The sequence below is a fragment of the Colius striatus genome, chromosome 12 (genome assembly GCF_028858725.1).
Source record: "Colius striatus isolate bColStr4 chromosome 12, bColStr4.1.hap1, whole genome shotgun sequence".
Lineage (NCBI taxonomy): Eukaryota > Metazoa > Chordata > Aves > Coliiformes > Coliidae > Colius > Colius striatus.
In genome coordinates, this window is record NC_084770.1 from 23,102,151 (window position 1) to 23,124,084 (window position 21,934).

Here is a 21,934-nt window from a genome sequence, read left to right on the forward strand (position 1 = left end):
TTCATTACAGACTTGTTTTCCCTGCACTAGCTGCTTGAGTGTAGGCTGTGTACGGGCCACACTCAAAACCCAGAGCTCAGGTTCAGCAGTACATGTAGCCTGTCCTGTGGGAGGAAAGGGAATGGGCATGAGCTTAGGATGCAGTACAATTTAGTCACCCAGGTTACAAAAAATCTGGCAGGTGCCCATCTGCTGGATGTTGTGCATCTGATCAATTTCTTGTGTGTATGTCAACCACAGAAAGTGGTGTTTCTTAAGCAGCAGGGGTGACAGGATTCAGCTAAGGTGTAACTCCAGGTTAGTTTTCAGCAATTTCCTGTGTGACTGCAGACAAACAGAAACAACCACTTGTCCCTTGGCCCTACATTGGCAGGACGTGACCTAGTGCCAGTCCCAAAGAACGGGCAGTGACTGCTCATTTCGGCAAGTGCTGCTCCTTGGGCACGGGTATGGGCCTGTGCACGGCTGGCTCACAGCACAAGTGGAGCATGCAGAGGCCTCTCTCCCTTCAGCTCTGCACATGTAAGCTTCATATTTCACGTGTTGCTTCACGCTGCGGTCGTTTGCTTGGAAAGCAGGCCAGCTCGAGACAAGCAATGCAGAGGTACATGGGTACTTGGACTCTCCTAGCAGTTGTGTTCAGGTTACCCCTCAGTGGTGCACTGATGGAGAAGCAAACCTGAAGGTGAGGGGATTTAGAAGGTGGCCTGCTGTATAGAAAAGGTTACTAGCGAGTGTGCTCAAAGCCATGTAAAGGGCTGCGTGGTGAGTGACAGTCAAGCCACACTTAGGTGGCACAGGGGCTAAGGCTGCTAAAAGCTTTACCACGTGTTTACTGTCTCCAGCAAATGCTGCCTCCACATAGAGCCGTCCCACCGCGTTCTCCATGTTGACGTTGACGTAGTTCGCGCAGCGACGCCAGACAGCAGTCTCGGACGTTGTGCCGTAAAGTGCCTGCGAAACAGAAACATCAGGCAAAGCAGTGACAGCTGGGCCATGGAAGGGGAAGGAGGATGGTGACTGAGCAGCAGATGTGCGTTTGGGAGGAGCCTGGCTGACCTTACATACATGCATTTAATGCACACTTGTGTTTATGGCAGTCAGGAGGGAATCACCTGGAACGGGAACGTCTGTCCCAGGCTGAGCAAGTGAAAGAATCATTAACAGTATTCTTTGTCCTTTTAAAACATGAAAGGTAGAGAGAAGAAAACTACTCTAAAAGCCAAGAATTGGAGAGGTTAGAAAGAAATACACTTAGACAAAGCTTTCAGTGTCAGAGGGTTCCCTGTTGCAGTCCCAGCTCTGACAGGGCCACTGTGCTCATGCAGCAAATTAATTCCTGCAGACTGGGTTTTCTACCCAACCAGCAGCTTCTGTCAGAGCCTCCCACCTTTGGGTGCTTGCAAACTAGATGCTTGTTTATGTGATGTTGCTACAAGGTGTGCAAGGATTCTGTCATGAAAAGGAAGAAATATGCAGTAAAGCTGAGTGGGTAATACAATGATATGACACCTGAATGCAAGGAATAGAGCAGACATCCCCATTAGAGGGCAGCTCTCTGGAATCACAGTCTATAATGAAGCTCATATTCCATAATGAAACAGCTACTCATCTCTTCAGAGGTACAGATCAATGACTTCTGGTGTTAAAAGCTCTTTAACTGCTATGCCTTCAACTGAAATACGCACAAAATGGGGGAGCAGAGACCTTAAAGATCATCTCATTCCAACCCCACACCACAGGCAGGGGTACCTACTGGACCAGGGTGCTCCAAGCCCCATCCAACATGCCTTTGAGCACTTCCAGGAAGGGGCAGCCACAGCCCCTTCAGGATCAAATAACCAAAAAGTGAGATTGGGCCCATAATGTTTGACTTTGTATGGCTTTGGACGCTGGAGTTTGTAACAAGGCAATGAGAATTGTAAACATTTGCAATTAAATGGGACTGTTATCAAAATGGACATTAATTTAGGGTTAGAAAAACATGGAGACTAAGTACCAGAGTGGTGCTCTTCAAATCCACTCCAGCTATCAAGCACATGTAATAAACCACGTGTACACTCCAGAAGAAGCTTCAGCAAACATATCTAGCTTTGTGAGCACAATTAGATTTGCATCCTCTACAACTGCAATAAACAATCCTCTCTGTGGTTCACACAAGTCATATTTACAATTTCAGGAGAGATTAATTTCTGCACCTTACGAAAAGCATTCCTCGTCTCCTTGTAGTCACTGCTCAGGCTGTTGACAAGGTCCATTATGAATCTCCAAGCCATGTAATTTTGAAGGTCTCTGTTGAATGAAACAACAATAACAAGCTGGTGATGTTTTCAGGCTTCTGAAGTTTACTGGCAATTAAATATAAATACAAAGCAGCTGGCACACCTACCTGGGAGAGTATTTGGTAAGGACAGACTTCAGCTTGATGAGGTATTCTGGATCATAAACAACGACATGTTCGGTGTTCTCAATGTTAATTTGAACCGTTGACATGATGTCATTTATGAATTTTGACCAGTTGAATACCTGGAAAATCAATACACATCATTATAGAGTTAAACCATAAAGCAGCTGCATTTAGCTGTTTTTTTTCCCAGCTTCAATATGTTTGCATAGCACAAATGCTGTGTCTTTCATTTTCCTTGTAGCTGCACCACTTGTAAATGGAGTCATCATTTCAGTGATCTAATTTACATCCTCTGTGCTCTGAAATCCTATTAAAGTAGGGTCACGTTTAGCAGAAAGGCTCGAGACACTGTTTTGATTTCTAACTAACACAACTAAAAATGTTATGACCTTTTCCTTTTAGCCTGGAAAAGCAGAATGGTATTTCCAGTGAAGTTTCCAGTTGCCTTTTTACTTTGCAGTCAGAGCATGACTAGCAGCCGATTCCAGCATAGCACGGGGCAGGAAGATTCGTGGTGTGCCTGCCAGTCCCTCTGAAGCAGGCACCTCATGCCTAGTGCAGGACTTTCACAAGGGCTTTTCACAAGTATGGAGTGTGCTCCTTGGCTTCCTCTGTATGATACCAGCTGAGAGAGAGCCTTCAGCCTGGAATACCATAGATTGCAGAGTGTTAGACGCAACTCCAATTCCTCCATTCACTTCTTTAGCAAATGGCACAGATGTCGCTGCTGTCTCTCTATACTCTGCATCCAATTCTCCACGTTGGCCCCACGTTTCCTAACCCATCACCAACGTAGGCCACTGTTTGACTGAGGAAAGGATGCAGAGCAGAAGCTGAAAGTCATCATCAAAACTCTAGAGCCCCTCAGTACTTTCACCACATTGGGTAGGTGCTCACTTCAGTATGAGAAGGAAGGGGGGCACGCCTGAGACAAGCCAAGGGTCTTTGTACGTTTTATCCATAATGGTTTTTTGGGTCAATTTTTACAAGTTTTGTTCTGCCTCTTCCTTTGTAAGGCTTTGGGGTTCTTCCCAGGCTGTGTCTTAAGAGAGGAGATTTTTATTGGAAGAGATAATGCCTCTCCTCAAACTAATGTAGCTGATGAGGAAAGCAGATAAGCTTTCAGGAATAGGAACACTTCAGGTTTGAAGGAGAAGCAGCAAACTTCAAGCTAATCTTAGGAATAATTGCTGTTCTATCCTTAGGCCATTACAACAACACTACCAACTCCCGTCATCTGCCTTTTGAGCATTTTTGGATAAATTTAGAGCAGATGATTATTGCTGATCTGCAGCACTCCCAGGAACTAAAAATAACCAGGGCAATACCGTTCAGTGACAAGAGGAGTTACTTTCTGACATGACGACTGTAATGGCAACTGTTCAACCAAGACCGGTGGGAGACAGTAAATTATGAAACAAATTCAGCTAGGCAGAAGTGAGCTGTCATGTCATTTAAAGTGAGAGTGTTTAGAGTCAATAAAATAGCAGTGTTTATGAAACTCTGGTAGGAATAATAACATTTTATAGCAGCTCACTGGCCTCAAAAGGCTCAACAACACTGTGCCACCAGTGCGACGGCAGCGCCTCCCACGTGGCACGCTGGTTAACCCGCTGGCCTGTTGCACAAGGCGCTGCAGGAGAAGCCACTGATGATAAAAAATATCGGTGCACAGTGGCACATGTTGTCACTGAGGAGGCACACCTGTGTTATCAAATCTCTGCCTGTTCTTTAGCCAGACTTTGTGGTGCCATGAACTAAAGGTTATACCTGCAGAAACAGCGCACGGCTCAGGGAGGAGAAAAGGCTACAAGGGAGGAACTGGGAGAATTCTCCTGATCCACAGTCCTGACCTCCTGAGCTCCCCTCTGCTTGCTTTGGGAGCCCATCTCACTGAGGGAATGTTGGAAAAAGAGCACTTTTTGTTCTGAAGCTGCAGCTCTGGATAAAGAGAGGGCCTGAGTAGTCACACTACAACAGATCTGAATTAACCGGTGGCTCTAGTCTTAACTTTTGTCCTGAGCTCTCTGGAGCTGCTGCAGTAACTACAGGAAGGGAATTTATCTGTACTCTGCAAAGGATACTCTCCTGATTTGCAGACAGGGTTATGTAGGTGCAAGTTTTGAAGCCAGGAGAGTAAGTCAAACTCATGATGGGCTTATGTTTTTTTTCATTCCTCCTTTTCCATCTCTCCCTGTTGCAGCAGAGGGCAAGATCTGCCTTCAGGGGAGGAGAAACAGTGGCCACAGAAGCACAGTCCTTCACATACGGTTTAATGTCATCGGATGTTTAGGGGAGAGAGCCTGCTCCATGGGTATCCTGTCCAAGCATGTTTCAGCTCAAGAAAGAAATGTCTTTACAATTAAAATCTGTCCTGTTGCATTGTTGGATGTCAGCAGTCAGAAACCAGAGGTTAACACATCGGATTATTGATCACTCACCTTGTTGTCGATTTCCAAGGAGAAGTTGTTTTGGAGCTGTGCCAAAGTCATTTTATTGTACAGCAAAAGTGGATCGTTTCTGTCTTCAGATTTTGTTGTTGCCTATCAAAATTAATAATGAGAAAATTACCACCTACAGGAGCTTTGGTAAGTGGAAGTAAAAAGAAAGAAGATGAATATTCCTGGCTTAACACACCACCACCAACCATACACTCTACCAGCAGCAACTGCTGTAGAGACATTTCAGTTGTGGTTTCCTTTCACTGTCCCTTTCAAATCCTTCTACAATCAACTTTTCTTGTAACAATTTTCCATCTCTGATCTAAGCCCAGAGGTGTGTCTCTCAGGAAAACATGAAGAAAACAAAGATGGTTTTAGTTTGTACAGATGTTGAGGAAAGGTCACTGACAAACATATGCCCTGACTTGAAAAATATCTGAAGCTGGAAAATTCATCTTACAGCCATGGCAAAAGCCATGCTTTGGCTCATGAATGCTTCAGTTTCCATTTGTTTTCCTTTGTGCAAGTTCAAGTTCCAGCTAACAAACATTACTTTGTGGTGCATGGCAGGCCAAGGGTTGGGAATGTACTGTGCTGATAACCAAACAGCTCACAGGCAAAACAGGACCAAGGGAGAAGAGTCCTGAAAGCTTCTCCCCAAATTCACTTTCTAACATCAACAGAAACCACGTCTGTCATCGCTCTCTTTCTGCTCTTGAAGAGCTCCTTTGAACAGATGAGGACAAGCCAATTTGCCACTTGAAAAACAGCTGACTCAGGTATTTTCCCTTGCTTGTGAAAGGCCATGTCTTTCCTCTTAGCTGCTCCAGGCCCCAGACATTTTTGGTCAGCTTTTGGTCCCATGAAATAATATTGGCAGGTGACTTAACAGCTCAGCTTGCAGTTACCTTGCTTAGGTGTTAAAAGTTAGTTATTTAAAGGACACTTTAAAAACGTTTTTCTTACATTGGCAATCTCTTTCTCCAGGTCCATAACTCTTTCCATTTCTGCAGAAACCTCATTCTCATTGAAGGAAATATTTCTTTCTTGTAGGATTAGTTTGGCCACAGAAACCATGAAATCAACATAGGCAGAACATGCCTGCGGGGAAAAACACAAACATTTGAAAGACAAAGGAAGCACAGCACGCCTTGATTCTCTTTGAGATTTCATTTTATGAACCTCAGCTCTTCATCCCTTTCTTAAATAGTTTTAATAGTAATTTATTCTGAAATTCTCTTAGATCACAACTGGCAATTAACTTTGAAAACTCCCTCATGGAAAATTGCTGTGTAATGTGTAGCACTGTCCAAAGGTAACACTCTCAACTACTGCACCGTGCTTTCATTATATGAAATGACACATTTGAATGTCCATATTTAAACCACCACCTGTGTTTTTTTATAGCTCACTTTAATTACAACTTCCAAAAAGTACTGCTTCCAAAGAGCAATGTTCCCAGAAACATGAAATGGAGACAAGTGCTGATGGTGAGAAAATGACTCCCAGAAGCACTGTACCTCCTCTATTGCTTCATGGAGTATTTAGAAATCACGTTGCTGTGGCTAAGTTAGTACTCTTAGATATACTGTAGACAATGTATATTAGATGGAACACCTCAGAATTCACCAAGGATAAGAACAGAAATATGGAAGTATATTCTCTTCAGCGTTACACTGTCAAGTACCTACAGATCTCATTATGTTTTATGGAACTTAATATTTTACTCTAATTCCTCTTGAAGCCACATTCAGTTTTATATCAACAGAAATACTGTTTTCAATATGCTTTTGAAATGCAAATAAAAATACATACTATTAGATTAGCTGTCTAATAATAACAACTCTATGCCAAATAGAACAACCTACTAAAACCTAGTGACAGAGCCAGGGAATAATAAGGTGCATATGTCATCAACTTCATTAGTAGCAACGTTTTGGTGTGTTCAGCTCCTGAGGCAGTGGGATGCACCCCTTTAATGAATGCCACATTTATGCAGCCTTTCTGCTAAGGACCTTCCTCGCCATCCATCTCCTGTCAGCCTCCCCTACCTGCCAACAATGCCGTGCTAGAACAGGCTGGGTGTGCTGGAAAACTGAGCAGCTCATCAAAAGTACTGACAGCAGACTTCAAAAAGACAGGTGCTCACAGCATCTCAAAGGACTGAACTCTCAGGGTTATTTTTAATCAAGAGAGATTATTTTACCAGAAAGAGAAAAGCACATGACAGCTACAAGAAGTCACAGAAGACAGCACATACCTAACCTGTAAATACCATTTCAAAACACCCAAACACAACTCCTAAACAATTCATGACAAACATTATCCCAAGCCAGTGATTCAACAGAGATCTTCACGTAGCAACCGATGGAGTTTACTTTTGGCCTCAAGTGCAGGTCGTTGTATGGTCAGGTAGCAAAGAACTAAGTCAGCTAATTGCAGATGGGTGTCCCAGTGGGCCCTTAGCTGTGGCAGTAACTCCTGTCCTGTATGAGCAGAGGAGTCATATATCTTGCAAAAGATTTTTAAATTACCTTGTTCACAGACTCTGCTTGTAGCTTTGTGGTGGGAAGTCCTGGCAAAGCCAGAAGTTAAAGTGCAACCTTCTTTGCTACCAACAGCTCAAAGAGCAGAATGACACAGCAGGAAACAGAGCCAAGAACAGGCCACTATCAGGGTGCTGGGGCTGAGAGGAGGAACTCCTCCAACTATCCCTTGAAGTATTCATGCTCTTAAGAATATTGTAATAAATCTCTGGGTTTTAAAAAGTACTTCCTTCTCCAGCTTCCAGCAGTGGAGCATGGGATGATACCTTCATGCAGGTCAGAGGTTAAAACAGGAACTGTCTTTTAGTGCTGTGTTGATGCAATACGAGGAAGGGAGCAGACTGTGATACATGAGCCAGCTCCCAGAGGCCATAGCACACATCATAATACCATAAACAAACAGTTAATGTGGTAATGATTGTATTTACTAGAACATGATCTGTAATTAAGGGTAATCACTATTACAGTGTTAACTGTCAGCACGTCCGCAAAAGGCTACATGCTGCAAACCCAAAATGCTTTGTATGCTTTCTCCTTGCTTCTGCGCTTGATGATACAGAGAAAACTGGTTAATTAAAGGTCACTGTGGTAGCAGTTGCAGGTACATGACTTCAGCAAATACATACTCTTCAGCTCTCCAGGACTTAAGAGGGATATCAGTACTAACAGGCTAGTGAAAATGGGTACAAAGAATAACTGAACATCAATTAAAGGCAACCATACGAGATGTTAGCTATCTGAAGCAGTTGCTGTGGGATCACATGCTTATTTCCTTCCAAGAATTAAAAGTCAAGTTCCTGACTTGCATAATCATACAGGAATTGTGTGGAAATGCTACTACTTCTCCTCCAGCTAAACAGTCGGTGATTACAAGAGGAATGGGAGAGAAGGGAGAGGGACACGGGAAGGGAGACAGCTTGGGATGTCTGGGGTGTAGCAATGCCAGAGGAATGGCTGGCTGTTGGCCAAGGTTGGATAGGGCTCTGAGCACCCTGCTCTAGTGGGAGGTGTCCCTGTGGGACACGTAGTAGGTGTCTAGTGGGAAGGTCAAACCAAGTCACTAACCTTTATGGCATAATATGGTAACACTTCATCTTCAGGACACTTGTTATCTCATTCTTAGTTATCTTATTCCTCGTTGCCCTTAATCTCATTTCTCTGTATTCTCTTTGTTGCCCTTTGGGCTCTCATGTCTTCTTGCACACTTAGCCATGCTAGAACTTCCTTCCTCAGTCTGCCACACATGCTGCTCTCAGCTGTTTAAATGCATCACTACTACCTTTCTACTCTAGTTTCCCCCTATTCTCCCAGTGATGTTTCCTGGGGCAGTGTTGGAATCTCTTCAGGGAGATGCTGTTGTTTGCTTATCCCCACTCTTGAGCATATGTCTGCCTTGAAAACACAGGCTAAAACTTGTAAACTGTAGTCAGTGATCTTTCAGCTTACCTCTTTGTATGCACCAGTGCATTCATAGTAGTCACGAGAAGGGAGGCCAAGCCCAGGTTGATCAATCTATAAATCCAAATAACAGTGTTAGAAGTGCTGCAGGACAAGCTGGCAGAGGAGTGCCCTGTCCTCTGGTCAAATACAGGTTGCTGCTGCTTCACTCTGGCCAGAGTGGAGTTCCTCTCTCATCCTGTTACTCTCCCTTTAATTCTTTTCTCTCTCCTTATATTTTTTTTACTTTCTTTTCAGTCCTTTTTTTCTTCCCATTGCTGAGCAATACATGCTACATGTAACCAGCATGAAAACAACAGAGGTACGGAAGACAAAACAGCCCACAAACAAGCAAGGCAGTTACTGCAGGTTGGAAATCCATCCATGAGAAGTAGTCATGCATCTATCTGCTCACTGACAAGAAAGATTAGGCTTTGCTGCTGTAACTGTAGCTGGTGAAGATTCACCATACGTGACACTGGCTTCCTGTGGGTTTGCCATTTTCAGAGATCACATTACATTTACAGGCAGGGCACACATTCCTCATGCAAACATCCTCAGCTTGTCTCAAATCTGTGCCAGCTGACTGCAGGTCCCACCAGTACTTTGGCATCTGAATACCTTGTGAAAACACAACCTTCTTCGGGGGCTTGCTGCCATTGGGACTGCAGCCCAAGTTTTCAGTGACAGAGCTTTCTGCCTGAGGTACATGGTAAGGAAACCATGTTCACTTATTTGCTGGCATGCACTGATAGCAGATCATGTCTGTCTTCTGTCTGCTGTGCACATAAATTGGCTCTGTGTCTGTATGTGTCTCTGTTATTCCCAAGTCACTGAGAATATCAGGGTATGAGTGCATGGAGCAGAGATGGTAACTTTGAGAACAGACAGTGCACTGAGACACTGATAAGTTTGAAGATAAAGTAGATTCACAAATTCATCTGCAACTTCCTCTGGTGAAATTCAAATCACTAATGTTTTCTCATTTATGTCTATGCATCTAGTTGTTTTGCTGTACTTTTACCACCACCAAGGCAATGCTCCCCAGGGGACTCACATGAATGATATGTGCTGAGGAATTTTTGTCATCCGTGCCCACAAAAAAATTAATGAGGACCTTTTTCCCATATCTGGAGTTCAGCTGTGCAATGGCTGTCTCAGCTGTCCAAGCAGTACCTAAGCAAACAAGAGGTACACTCAGTCTCTACTTTTTGCAAGCAATCAAAAGTACAATGACTAAAAAATTATGATTCCATGAACTGAAGAGGAAGTACACGCAGCTTATCTTACCATAGGAAGAATTCCAGTTGGTTGTCGCTACAGGCCAGTCAGATACATTTGGCAATAAGCTGATTAAAGGGCTTCCACCTCTGCTGTCAATGGTAGCTTTTGGAAACGAACAAACAAAAACATTTTAAACCACACAAATGTTGTACTGTTATAATGAGCTCAGAATAATGCAGCTGAGAAAGATGTTTTCACCACCACCAGCAGCAGAACGGGGCAGTGCTCTGATGTACGCCCGCGCTTTCACATTTCACTTAAATATCCTCTTGGTCATGACTGCAAACAGCAGATGCAAATCCTGGCAGCTATGACATTGGAGAATGAGTGTATTTTCACTCTGCAGGTAGCTTGAAATAAGAGTGACGAGAAGTATTACTAACATCACAGAAACTAGAAAAGCCTGTGGGTTAGGAAGCACATCTAACTGTTTCACTGCTCTGCATTCTAGCGGCCACCTCTTAGCTCAAACTCTTGGCATTGTCTCTCTAGAAGCCTGGTGTGCCAGTCATCTTCCACCTCATTCCTCATAATTTCTGGAAAAAAACCCCAAACCCTAATGCACATTTAACTGAAAGGATTTGAGTGTTAGTACCTGCAGCAAACTGGCCACTGAAGAGTAATTTAATCTCACCTAAAACATCAAAGCTAGTAAAACAGGAGATACAACATGGCTTTTACTACTGCCGTTCTTCTCTGCCTCTGTGGAACACACACAGTCTAGTTTCCACAAAGACTGTCTCAAAAATGAGGCACAGAAACGCGAGGATAGAGGAAGATTGTGAAGATGGGATTCTTTGGATAGTATTTCTACATCCTTGATGCAGTAACATCAGGAGACACTTACTTTCATTTATGCATGACCTGTACAGAGTTTTTGCCTTCTGCACTGCTGCTATGTCGTTACTGCTCGATGTGTCGAGGACATCTGAAACACACAGACAGTAAATCTATCTTAATATCTGGTCTTTATTGGAAAGGTACTGAAGTAACAGGAGCAAGTCCTTTGGTGCTGAGGGGAGGGAGCCCTGGCCCAGGCTGCCCAGGGAGGGTGTGGAGGCTCCTTCTCAGGAGGTTCCCAAACCCACCTGGACACGTTCCCGTGCCCCCTGAGCGAGGGGAACCTGCTTTAGCAGAGGCTTGGGCTGGATGAACTCTGCATGGCCTTTCCCACTCACGAGTCTGGGATTCTGTGATTTAGCTGATGGAACACTGGACACGGGGCTGTCAGAGAGCAACTTGCAGCATTTAGGGAGACCTCTTCCCCTATCTTGGCTGCTACTATCAGTGCATGAGGGTAATGATATGGGTCTCAGTCGTTACAATATGCAGATGAGCACACTGAGTCCAGACCCCAGAAAGGTCAGGTCTGGCCAGCTCTGCTCCCGTGTCACACACAGCCGTGTAACTTCCACAGCATTCGCCAAGCAAACAGTTTGTGGCAAACTTGTCCTGAAGTGGACACAAACTGAAACATTTGATAGTATTTTAAGCTTTGCTAGACAGCCACATCTTGTTAGGAAAACACGTAAGCCAAAGCAGAAACTTTATATAGTCCACAAACCCTACTGACCTTTTAAAACAACTTCTAGTTCATCTCTTAAAATGTCAAAGTTACTATAACGGGAGCTGGTCTCTGGAATGACGTTCTTCTTGAGCCATCCTCCACAGGCATATTGGTAAAAATCAGCACAAGGCTCTGCTGTGGTGTCCATGTTCTCAAGGATTCGGGCTGCTGCAATACCAGACAATCGAGGCATAAAGAATCTTTACAGAAAGTACATGAAAACACTTGTTTGCTCTGAAGAGGGAAGTAAAAAGTATTCTTTCCTTTAGTTTAGAATAGGCTCAAGCCTGCTGGAATGTTCTAGACCAAACAAAGTACTAGTCAGTGAACAATGAATGGCTCTTCCTTTACTGCCCATAACTTGTGTACTTATTGCCTGTGGTTACTGATGGGTGAATTGTCCTACTGCCTGTGAGTGCTTGCTTGGTGTTAAATAAGATATGAGATGTTCCCTTTACTGACTTACACTTCTTTGTACTGAATGGGATGAAAAGTGAATTTAAACTCACAAGACAGACCAGAGGTTAAGTATCCACTGCAATGTAATTTAAGTAATTAAGTATGATGTAGGCTCAGCTGAACCCAATCTATTTCAATAAAATAATGACTTTGTTGTACCATTTAAGTTCTTATCAGGAAGCTGTCCTAGTAGCGCTTTCCTGGATCCACACTGATTTTTTAGCCCTATTCCACGTTTTATTCTAGAATCAATACTGCCTCTGGCTGTCTCTGCTGACTGTCTTGAAGTGGCTTGTCAAAGGATAACCGGTCTCTGACTGAGCATGCTGTGGGATTCTCTAGTGAAATCTGATTCCTTGATGACAGTTTCCCAGCTGCTGTTCATAAACTTTCTGTGCTTTTTCTTTCTTCTCTTCCTGTTCCACCTAGACTGATTTCCTCACCAGTATGCTAGCACAAAGTCCCTTGCAGAAAGGAGAGATGGTAGGAGTCAAGCAAGAGTGAGTGACACCTCTGAATTTCCCAGGATACTGAATATCCTTCCCATTTTTCAGACATTATTTTTAGTAAATGGCGAGGCTTGTGATTTCAAGTGTTTGTTCCTCCCACGTGGCTGAGACAAGTATTTATAGTTATTTCTCCAGTACTTTCAATATTTTCCATGTCTCTCACGCTGGTGGAAATGAGAGGGGGATAGACAGGCTATAGGATTTATGTTGACTCGTCTCCTCCCCGCCATCATTTTTCTTGGGATCTTCAGTTGACTGAGGAGTGCTTGAGGCCAGCATTGATGGGTTTGCAACGTTCCAGTGCTTGGAAGATGGAACAGCCATGAAGGCATGCCCTTTCTACTCTATGCTGCTTCAGTAGCACAAACCCCACTGCAGAAGGAGGTACAATGCCCAGCACCTCCTGAAGTCAATGGCAGGCTGACTCTGATTTGAAAGGATCCAGGATCATGCCAACAGCCACAGGCTGTGAAGTTCAGTCGTGTTTTTACTACGTTTGACACTCTCTTGTTACTCACTCTTGAGAAAGCCAGGCATTTAATCCTACTCTCCAGTTAGAGTAAGGACTTTCCCCTCTGCCTGCAAACTTGGACAATGGGAAAATACAGAAACAAAACAAAGTGTAGTGTGGCAGCCCTGCCAAAAAGTAATGGTAGGATAGAGAAATCCTGTGGCACCAAGAGAAGATGGCTCTTACCACTGTCTTGTCGCTTTTGCAACAAGAACCTAAAACTCAGGAGAAACCCACATCTTGCATCAACCTCAGAAATTATCACTCTATGCAATATCAAACCCTGCTTTAACTGTGGAATCAAGCTGCTCTATTTGGACTCAGCATCTGTTTAACCTTCATTGTCTGCTACTGTCACTCAAAAATAATCATCTATCACAACTCTCCTGCTGTAAAGTCCATGCTAGCCAGCATTACCTGATCAACTTTTTCTCAAAACCTGAAGTTTAAATACTGCAAACGTAACAGAAGGAGCTCTCATGAGAAGTGTGTTTATTCACTTAGGACTGTGTGCAAAATACATGTATCTAGTATTCTCCTGAAGAATGCTCTGCTCAGGAGTGTAATTTACACATCTGAACCCCAAGATAACCATCCATGACTTGGCTGCTACCATGGGTGTATTAACATCAATCAAATGTGATTTTTGTTATCAACCAAGCCCAGGAGCACAATGAATTGCCCCTTCAAAGTCACTGGGACCGATGTGGCTGGACAGAATCCTAAACGTGTTCAAAGTTAGCGGTAAGTTGATCCTTGTGCCCAGAGAAGCTATATGGCAAGTTCCTGGCTGTGCACAGCCAGTTTTGCTCTGGAGATAAGAAGTGTGACATTGATGAATATGTTGTGATTTTAATTTGAACAGGGGTTGATTTCTGAACACAGAGATTACCTGCAGTACTTTTCATTAGTCCTCACTATCGCTTTGATGAGCCAGTGTCGGTGTTTGTTCCTATTCCCACTTTCCTGACTCTCACTGCAGAACATAGAGCTTTATCTCAATTACTTTCAATGATTAATTTTACTGTATTACTCCTGATTGCCAGCTGTTAAATAGCTTACAAATAAAGTAATATATGCTGACATAACAACTAGGGACCTGGAGAGCACATAGGAGAAACACAATGTGCTTACCTAGGTGAAAGTGATATGAGAGAGATCAAAATTCTCCCTTCTCATCAGTCTTTGCTGACATCAGGAAAATTACAGAGAGCATTTCAGCTTATTCAGAAGATGCTCGAATACAGAGTTTATGTGCTATCTTCACATGCCACACAACAATGAACTTCACAAACCTTGCTGACATTAGCATGCAGCTACTGATATTTCACCCTGTGTATAAACAATTTAATTGTTACTCTATTTTTTTTCTTCTGGTCATTTATTTGAAGCTTCTCTAGTAAATGTACTATTAATTCTGCCAGTGTCTTCACTGCTACTTTTTTAGTGACTTGAAATTCCTTGCAAAACTTTACACAGTGGTGATTTTGTTTAAGAACATATAAATTCATTTAAAATGCATATATTATCATTCTTACCTGATTTTATACAGTCTGGTGTCTTGCAAATCCCATCTAAAAGAGGATACAAACATAATCATAATTGCTTACTGAATGTCAACATAATAAAGCCTACTGTAAATATTATTGTCATTGACAGTCCCTTGAGAATTGCATTTAATCACCGTGTACAGTAGGCACTTGGCAAGGGAACATTTATAGGATCGTGCTGTAATAAATAACATCATGTTCATCCCTTTAGGGTCATTTAGAGCTAGTCACTCATCAGGTGGAATTTCTACAGTCATCAGAGGAAAATGTTCTATCAGTCAGATGTGGGCAAAATACTATTTTTATAACAAAGAAATTTAGCAGTAAACACCACGTGGACTGAAGGTGGCTGCAAAGTCAGGCTGAATTCAGCAACACCTTTCAATGACAAGAAGAGTTTGGAGGAATTGATTGAAAATTCTGAGACATTCAATCTGAAGTCTCCCAAACAAAAGACAAGCTTTAGGAACATGGAAATATTGCCTTTGGAGACATTTTTTATTTTTCATTTCAGAATGGCATTTTTCCACTCCAGGATGGAAACTGACCCTAAGGAAAAGTTTAAACAAAACTACTCAGTCATTTAAAATGAAACAAAGCGTTGCATTTCCAATGTAAGAAAACGTTCTAGTTTGACCCCAAATGGAAACTTCAGCTTCTCTGTATTACCTTTTCCAAAAATGATGAGGGTGTTTATCCTGAACAGGATTGTTTTTGGGTATTTTGGTATGGCTGCTGAATCACAAGACCTCTCAGTGTGACTACACTCACTACCAGCCTTTGCTGCCACAGTCTGTAATGGGAAAACCAGGTTTTTCCTCTCCGTACAGGCAAATGGAGGAAGCACTGTAGTTTGGTTTTCCTCGGCAGTATTGTACTTTGTAGAGGATTTCTTGCTTACTGAAGCATTAATTGCAAACAGAAGTACTGTTAAATCAGAACAAGCAGATGTTTTGTGTTTACTACAGCTTTGTGTGAACAAATGAATTTATAGAGTCCCTGCTGGAAAAAAAAACAGTTTTGTGTCAGTGTCCAGCAACAGTAAGTGTGGATGTAGCTTTACATTTCAGATGATTGTGTCACACTGTTTGGTGACATACATATGAAATACAGTGATGATGAAGCAGCATTTTACACAATAAAGGTACAATTCAGGGTAAGGTGCAATTTAGGGTAAGGTACAATTTAGGGTAAGGTACAATTTTCTATTACCATGCAAACAATGGTGAGCTGACCTCATTATTGTCTTTGCTTAGTGCTGTACGTGGTGCAGCTGCATGTGCAGAGTAACACAGCCTTTCCTAACGCAACACTCTCATAGAGTGCAACTGCAAGCTTTCTTTACGACACACTGACAAGTGGATCCTATTTATTAAAGGTTTTTTGGGGGAGAACGTCTTAAAATCATTTTCAATGCCTACATATTTGTACATTCAGGAGCACTCACCGTCGTATGTTGCGTACAGGACAATCATGGTGATGGCAACGATGGCGAGCAGAATGACCAAAACAATCAGCCCAATTTCCAGCCCACTCCAGCGCTGTTTCTTCTTTGGCTTTGGAGTATTCATTTCAGTTATATCCATCTGGCTTTCTGACTTGCCCATAACCCAGCCTCTGAAAAGGAAAAGGGGAGATTCGCTCACCCTGAGAAAGCAGCTCCTCAACCACACAGCAACAAAGATGTTTTCTGAGTGAATTTTCAAGTTATTTGTAACAGGACTAGAATGTCAGCCATGAAATTCAAAATCCTCTCCTTCTCCCAGACACAGTCACAGACACACACACGGATACAGAGACAGACACGTACCTACCATGCACTACTCCTCGTTATCGAGAACAGAAGAGTAATCCTCCTTCACATGAAGAGGCCACCAGACAGAAAAGACAGGCCAATAAACCCCTCTGTTTTTAAATGTGGTTTAATGTAGGATGGCACAGGAGCTCATAAGCAAGCAAAAAGCGAGTCTCCTTGCTTGAATAAAAATTAACTTAAACTACAATTACTTATCTAATGCCAAAGGTCAAAATATGCCATTGTGCTTGGCTGTCATTTCTGAAAACATTGACCTAAGCAATTCTCGCCTGCAGCTTTGAAACTGTGTCTGAAAATAGAAAAATATATATCTAGAATTCAGGCTCTGCTGGGAGCCTGTCAAATTCATGCTGAAGGTAACAAGCCTGCACGGTGATTTTTGAAGAAGTGCAACCAACTCCTCTCTTCTGAGGTCAGAACACGGTGAATTGGGAGTAACTACAACACATCCACACAAAGCGGGTGTGAGTGGGAACGGACCCACGCTGCCTCAGGGAATGGGCATACAACAGACTTTAGGATTGTATCCCTGTCAGACTTTAGGGGCAATCTGCACACCTTTTGCACTACTGCTCTGCTACAGTGCTTCGCTCTCTCTTTGTTTGCTCCCACTTCTTGACAACCAGCCTTCTCTCTGCTGGCAGAGCTTCCAACTCCTATACATACAGCAATGCATTCCTCCATATCTCACCATGAAAACTCAACTGTTTCCATTCACAGCATTTCCCGAGGATCTTTACACCCACAGACAGAGAACACAGCCTTCCATTCCCTGGGGAAGAATATGAGTCCCCCTGGGTAACTACAGGGAACTCCTCCATTCAGCAGACCCCTCACAAGGCAGCCAGCCAGTGCACAGGTCAGAGCATCCAAGGCCTCTTGTATTCATCACATTCTTTTTCTCACTCTCTGTGAGTCCATGTAAGAGAAGCAGGGGAACTTTCTTGCTTGCTGCAGCCATTCAAGTCTAAGACTTGAACTTAATTATTTGAAACTGATTTCACTGTGTTGCTGGCTTGTATTCATCTTTGTCTCCTCAGGCTGTTACAATATTTAAGATATCCATTCTTTGCTTTTTCTCTGGACTTAACTGTTTGTGCCCTGTTCCTGTTCCTTAGTTCCCAACAACCCCTTCCTCTCTTCGCTGCCCACCTCACTTGGAACACTACCTCCTCCACTGCAGAAACGCATCACTGAGGTGGCTCCACCTCTCAAAAGCCATGGGGACCATTACAGCCGCTTTCATGTTCCTCACAGGCTGCTCTTTTTCTCCAAAGAGTAGTTTTTGGTCAAGTCAGTAAGTGGTTTCTGAGACACGGGACTGGAATCCCACAAACCATATAAAAGAGGGAGCTATTTAGAGTAATTTGTCCTCCATTGACTATAATTCACAGATAACAGTACATTATACTCTCCTCATTCCAGTCATCTTAAGCAGCAAAAGATGTTATTTATCTTGACTAAATACTGACCAGTCCCCAGAATCCTCTGAATATTTGCAGCCTAATGTAAGAAATGATGCTCATCTGCTGCAGCTGGAGGTGTCTTCAGAGCACTGAAAACACCCTTCATTAGAGCAGCAAGAAACGCTCTACCTTTCATCTGCAAATATGTTCCTGACAGGCAGCTAAGTTTTTCCAAGTGAGCTAATCTTTCTTTCCTGCAGGAGTGTTCCTCGTGTTTCAAGGCATCCCACTGACTAATTTTTACTTCTAGTTATTTAGAGAACTTATCCTATCTGCATCTACAAGCACCAGGTAAAAGCTTCTGGGTGTGCTAACTGCAAGCACAGTAAAATTACATGAATAGTTTAAGCAGATCCAAGCCTGGGTGTTCTGGTTTCCTTACATTTCTCTCGGTGCTGCTGTCATCCCCTCTGCTCCGTCTACTGCCGGAGATACGGGCTGACAGTATTTGGAGTGATCCTGGGCTCGGTGGCACTGGGATTTACCGCGTTGTGTTTCATTTCGGGATGTGTACTCTAAAACCCGACTTGTGGCTGACACGCTTCTCAGGGCAGTCTCTACAGAAAACGCAGCACGATACAAGAGTACTTTCTTCTTTGTCTTTTCTTAATACCTTGTGTGGCAGCGCTGCGCAGTCCAGCTACCCCCGGGCACGGCGAGAGCGAGCCTCGAGCGGCAGTGCCGGCCGCGAAGTGCCCCGAGGGCAGCGCGCCGGGCCAGCCCATCGCGCCCGCGGGCCGGCCCCTCTGCCGCCGCTCAGCCCCCGCCGCAGCCGCGGAGCAGCGGCCCGGGCTCGGGCGGGCGCGCCGCCGGGTGGCGCCGGGGGCCGGGGCCGCCCCGGGCGGGGAGGGGCCGCCGGGCCGGGGGCGCCGGTGCTGCGGGAGGGCGGCGAGCGGCTCAGCCCCGCCGCGCCGGCTGCCCGGGCGTCCCTCGGGCTCGGGGCGCTGCGGGAGGACGCGCGACTCGCGGCCGAGCCCGCAGCCCGACCCGACGGCACGTCGCCGCCGGAGCCAGCTCCGCGGTGGCCGCAGCGCGCACGCCGCGCAGGCTCCTAACTCGGGGCTGGTCAGAAATCCCCGGGGGACGGCGGGCGCGGAGAACCGTCTGTCAGTCCGTCCGTCAGTCCGTCCGTCCCGCCGCCATGCCCGCCCCGCTCACGCCGCCCCCCGTCCCCGTACTCACCGGCTGCCGCTCGGAGGGGTCCGGTCCCGGCGCCGCCACGCGCATCCCCGGCCGGCGCCGGGCGGAGGCGGCGCGGGGCGCCCGGAGCCGGCGGGTCCGCGCCCGCGGGTCCCGGGGGAAGGCGATGCGCAGGCTAGGCAGGCTGGGCTGGCGGGGCCGGCTGGGCTGACGGGGCGCCGGGCGGCCGCCGGCGGGGCTCAGCGCCCGGCCCGCCCGTGGGCAGCGGCGCGGCGCGCCGGCATCGCCGGGACATCAAAGCCCGGGGCGCTCCCGGCTCTGCTGGCCGCCGCCGCCGCCAAGCAAAGCTGCTGGCAGTCAAAGGAGCCCCTTGTCCGCGGGCTGCCGGCCGAGCAGCGCTCCGGGCGACCTGAAAGCTTCTTCCTCTTTTGCGATCATAAAAATGTGATGGGGCAGGAAACAAACAAACAAACACCCATCCCCCCCCGCCCCGACAAACCACGCTCTTCACCTCGCAGAGCTTCCCCCAGCACTTAGGTGGAGGAGAGCGGGGGAGCTGCCGCCCGAGGCAGGCGGTGCGGCTGAGTGCTATGTCCGATGGAGCGGCCCCATCCCCGGCCCGGGAGGCCGCCCCTGCCCGCCGCGCTGCCGCGGAGGGGGGCGGAAGGCAGTGGGGCCGTGCGCGGAGCGGCGGCTGGGCGGGGGTGCGAGAGCAGCCGGCACCTGCCTCCTCTCTCCGGCTTTTCATTTCTTTCCAGTCAGTTCAAGAGATGGAAAGAGATGATGCACAGGCAAGGTTATAGGCTGCGTGTCTGCGATGCTTGGTACCTGCCTCCGTGCAGGCTCATTGCCGTTCTCAAATTAATGCAGTCACATACGCTCCTCAAGGTCTTAGATCCTCGTTCACCCAGTGATTTCTTCTCAGGAAAGAGACAGCTCTCACCTCGTGCACGGAGAGGCAGCTCCGAGCTTTGTCATAAGCTTTCCCATCTAACCAAATATGAAAAAGATACTCGTTTCGTTCTTACTAAGTTTCATTTTTATTAAGTTTCATTTTTACTAAGAAATCGACAAACAGCAGCAACAGTATGAGTTGCTGTCATTTTCCTCGCACAAAGCAGACATCACACTCACTTCAGCTGCCTTCTAAAAGCACCTTTATTACCTCCGAGGCAGAAACGGCAGCTGAAATTTCTGAGATGGTTTGTTCCCAGCCCCACACACTAAAATGTCTGCTGCTTGAGGGAGCACAACCTTCCTCCTCTCTAAGAAAGGTGGAAGCTGTGTACTGACTTCTTCAGGGCTGCACAGCAAATGAGCTGTACAGCGGATGCAACAGAGAGAGAAGGCTGATAAGATTTTAACTGAGCATTAGCTGTACAAATGAAGTGCTTTTGCTAAATGAACATCTGAAGAAGGAACAAAAGCAAATAAGGTTTTATTCATTAAAGAAAAAGAAAGGCAATAGAAGTGCCAAAAATAGGCAAGGAGAACATTTCAAAAAGTCTAGAGAACCAAAACACTGCATTTTCTTACAGGCAGGAGTGGAGGAAATGGTGATTCCATCCTTTCCAGAATCAGTGTCCCAGTTAATCTAAATATCTCACTTTCAACCTTTCCTGCATGAATTCTTGCAGAATTGCATCCCAGTTACTAGAAGAAGCCATCCACTCCTGCAGGTCAGTCCTGATGTGACCTGGTGCCTTAGATACATGCCAACATGAACAACAGAGAATCTCTCTGGGCCATGTAGGAATAGAGGAGTCATCAAAAATACATGTGATTTTGTAACTAGATACCTATTGAATAGCCTCATCTGCAACAAAGCCTGGAAAGTAGAGGGTGATGTGTGTGGCAGAAAAGGACTTGTTTCAAAAATTCCAGGTGAAACACAAAAGTGTAACTGCCTAATTCACCACAACCAGAGAGAAAACGGAGAGACTTGACAGAAAATCTGTAAAGAGCCCAAAGAGGACTCACATGGGCAGGGTGAGAGCTTCCATTCTTGTAGAGCCCTGTGCTTGGAAAGGGGAATTAGACATTAGTATACAGGCAGGCTGAAAGAGATCTGCAAGTCAAACACTGACATTCCTGCTTGGGCCTTACTGCAGGGAAACTACCGTCAAGTCAACAGTGCAATATCCTGCTGAGGAAATAAGCAAAGATCTATTACTGATGCTCCTGCAGGCAGATGGAGAAGTGAGGCTTGCTGTAGGAGACAGTACATGATCTTAGGCCTTTCTTATTTCGGAAATCCTCATCCATCAGCACTCTGCCAGCCCCACAGCACAGCTCTCCTGCTGCCCACTGCCCACAGCACTCTGCCAGCCCCACAGCACAGCTCTCCTGCTGCCCACTGCCCACAGCTCTCTGCCAGCCCCACAGCACAGCTCTCCTGCTGCCCACTGCCCACAGCACTCTGCCAGCCCCACAGCACAGCTCTCCTGCTGCCCACTGCCCACAGCACTCTGCCAGCCCCACAGCACAGCTCTCCTGCTGCCCACTGCCCACAGCACTCTGCCAGCCCCACAGCACAGCTCTCCTGCTGCCCACTGCCCACAGCACTCTGCCAGCCCCACAGCACAGCTCTCCTGCTGCCCACTGCCCACAGCACTCTGCCAGCCCCACAGCACAGCTCTCCTGCTGCCCACTGCCCACAGCACTCTGCCAGCCCCACAGCACAGCTCTCCTGCTGCCCACTGCCCACAGCTCTCTGCCAGCCCCACAGCACAGCTCTCCTGCTGCCCACTGCCCACAGCACTCTGCCAGCCCCACAGCACAGCTCTCCTGCTGCCCACTGC

At 45.8% G+C, this 21,934-nt stretch overlaps 1 protein-coding gene across 3 annotated transcripts in view; it reads right to left on the minus strand.

The window, feature by feature from the left end:
* MME (membrane metalloendopeptidase) overlaps positions 1-19,257 on the minus strand; it is a 38,287-nt gene extending 19,030 nt beyond the window's left edge. For 2 of the 3 annotated variants that reach the window (XM_062005604.1, XM_062005602.1), the window contains exons 1-14: positions 19,176-19,222; positions 18,376-18,550; positions 16,159-16,328; positions 14,700-14,735; positions 11,689-11,850; positions 10,963-11,043; positions 10,122-10,217; positions 9,889-10,007; positions 8,841-8,906; positions 5,815-5,949; positions 4,849-4,950; positions 2,390-2,526; positions 2,199-2,292; positions 826-954 (exon numbers count right to left, since the gene is read on the minus strand). In XM_062005604.1, the coding sequence (XP_061861588.1) occupies positions 826-954; positions 2,199-2,292; positions 2,390-2,526; positions 4,849-4,950; positions 5,815-5,949; positions 8,841-8,906; positions 9,889-10,007; positions 10,122-10,217; positions 10,963-11,043; positions 11,689-11,850; positions 14,700-14,735; positions 16,159-16,328; positions 18,376-18,398 (1,350 nt within the window). In that variant the 5' untranslated portion in view covers positions 18,399-18,550; positions 19,176-19,222. Of the gene's footprint in view, positions 1-825; positions 955-2,198; positions 2,293-2,389; positions 2,527-4,848; positions 4,951-5,814; positions 5,950-8,840; positions 8,907-9,888; positions 10,008-10,121; positions 10,218-10,962; positions 11,044-11,688; positions 11,851-14,699; positions 14,736-16,158; positions 16,329-18,375; positions 18,551-19,175 lie in introns of all 3 variants that reach the window. The other variant, XM_062005603.1, reaches the window with a different exon arrangement.
* Positions 19,258-21,934: the final 2,677 nt, after the last annotated feature.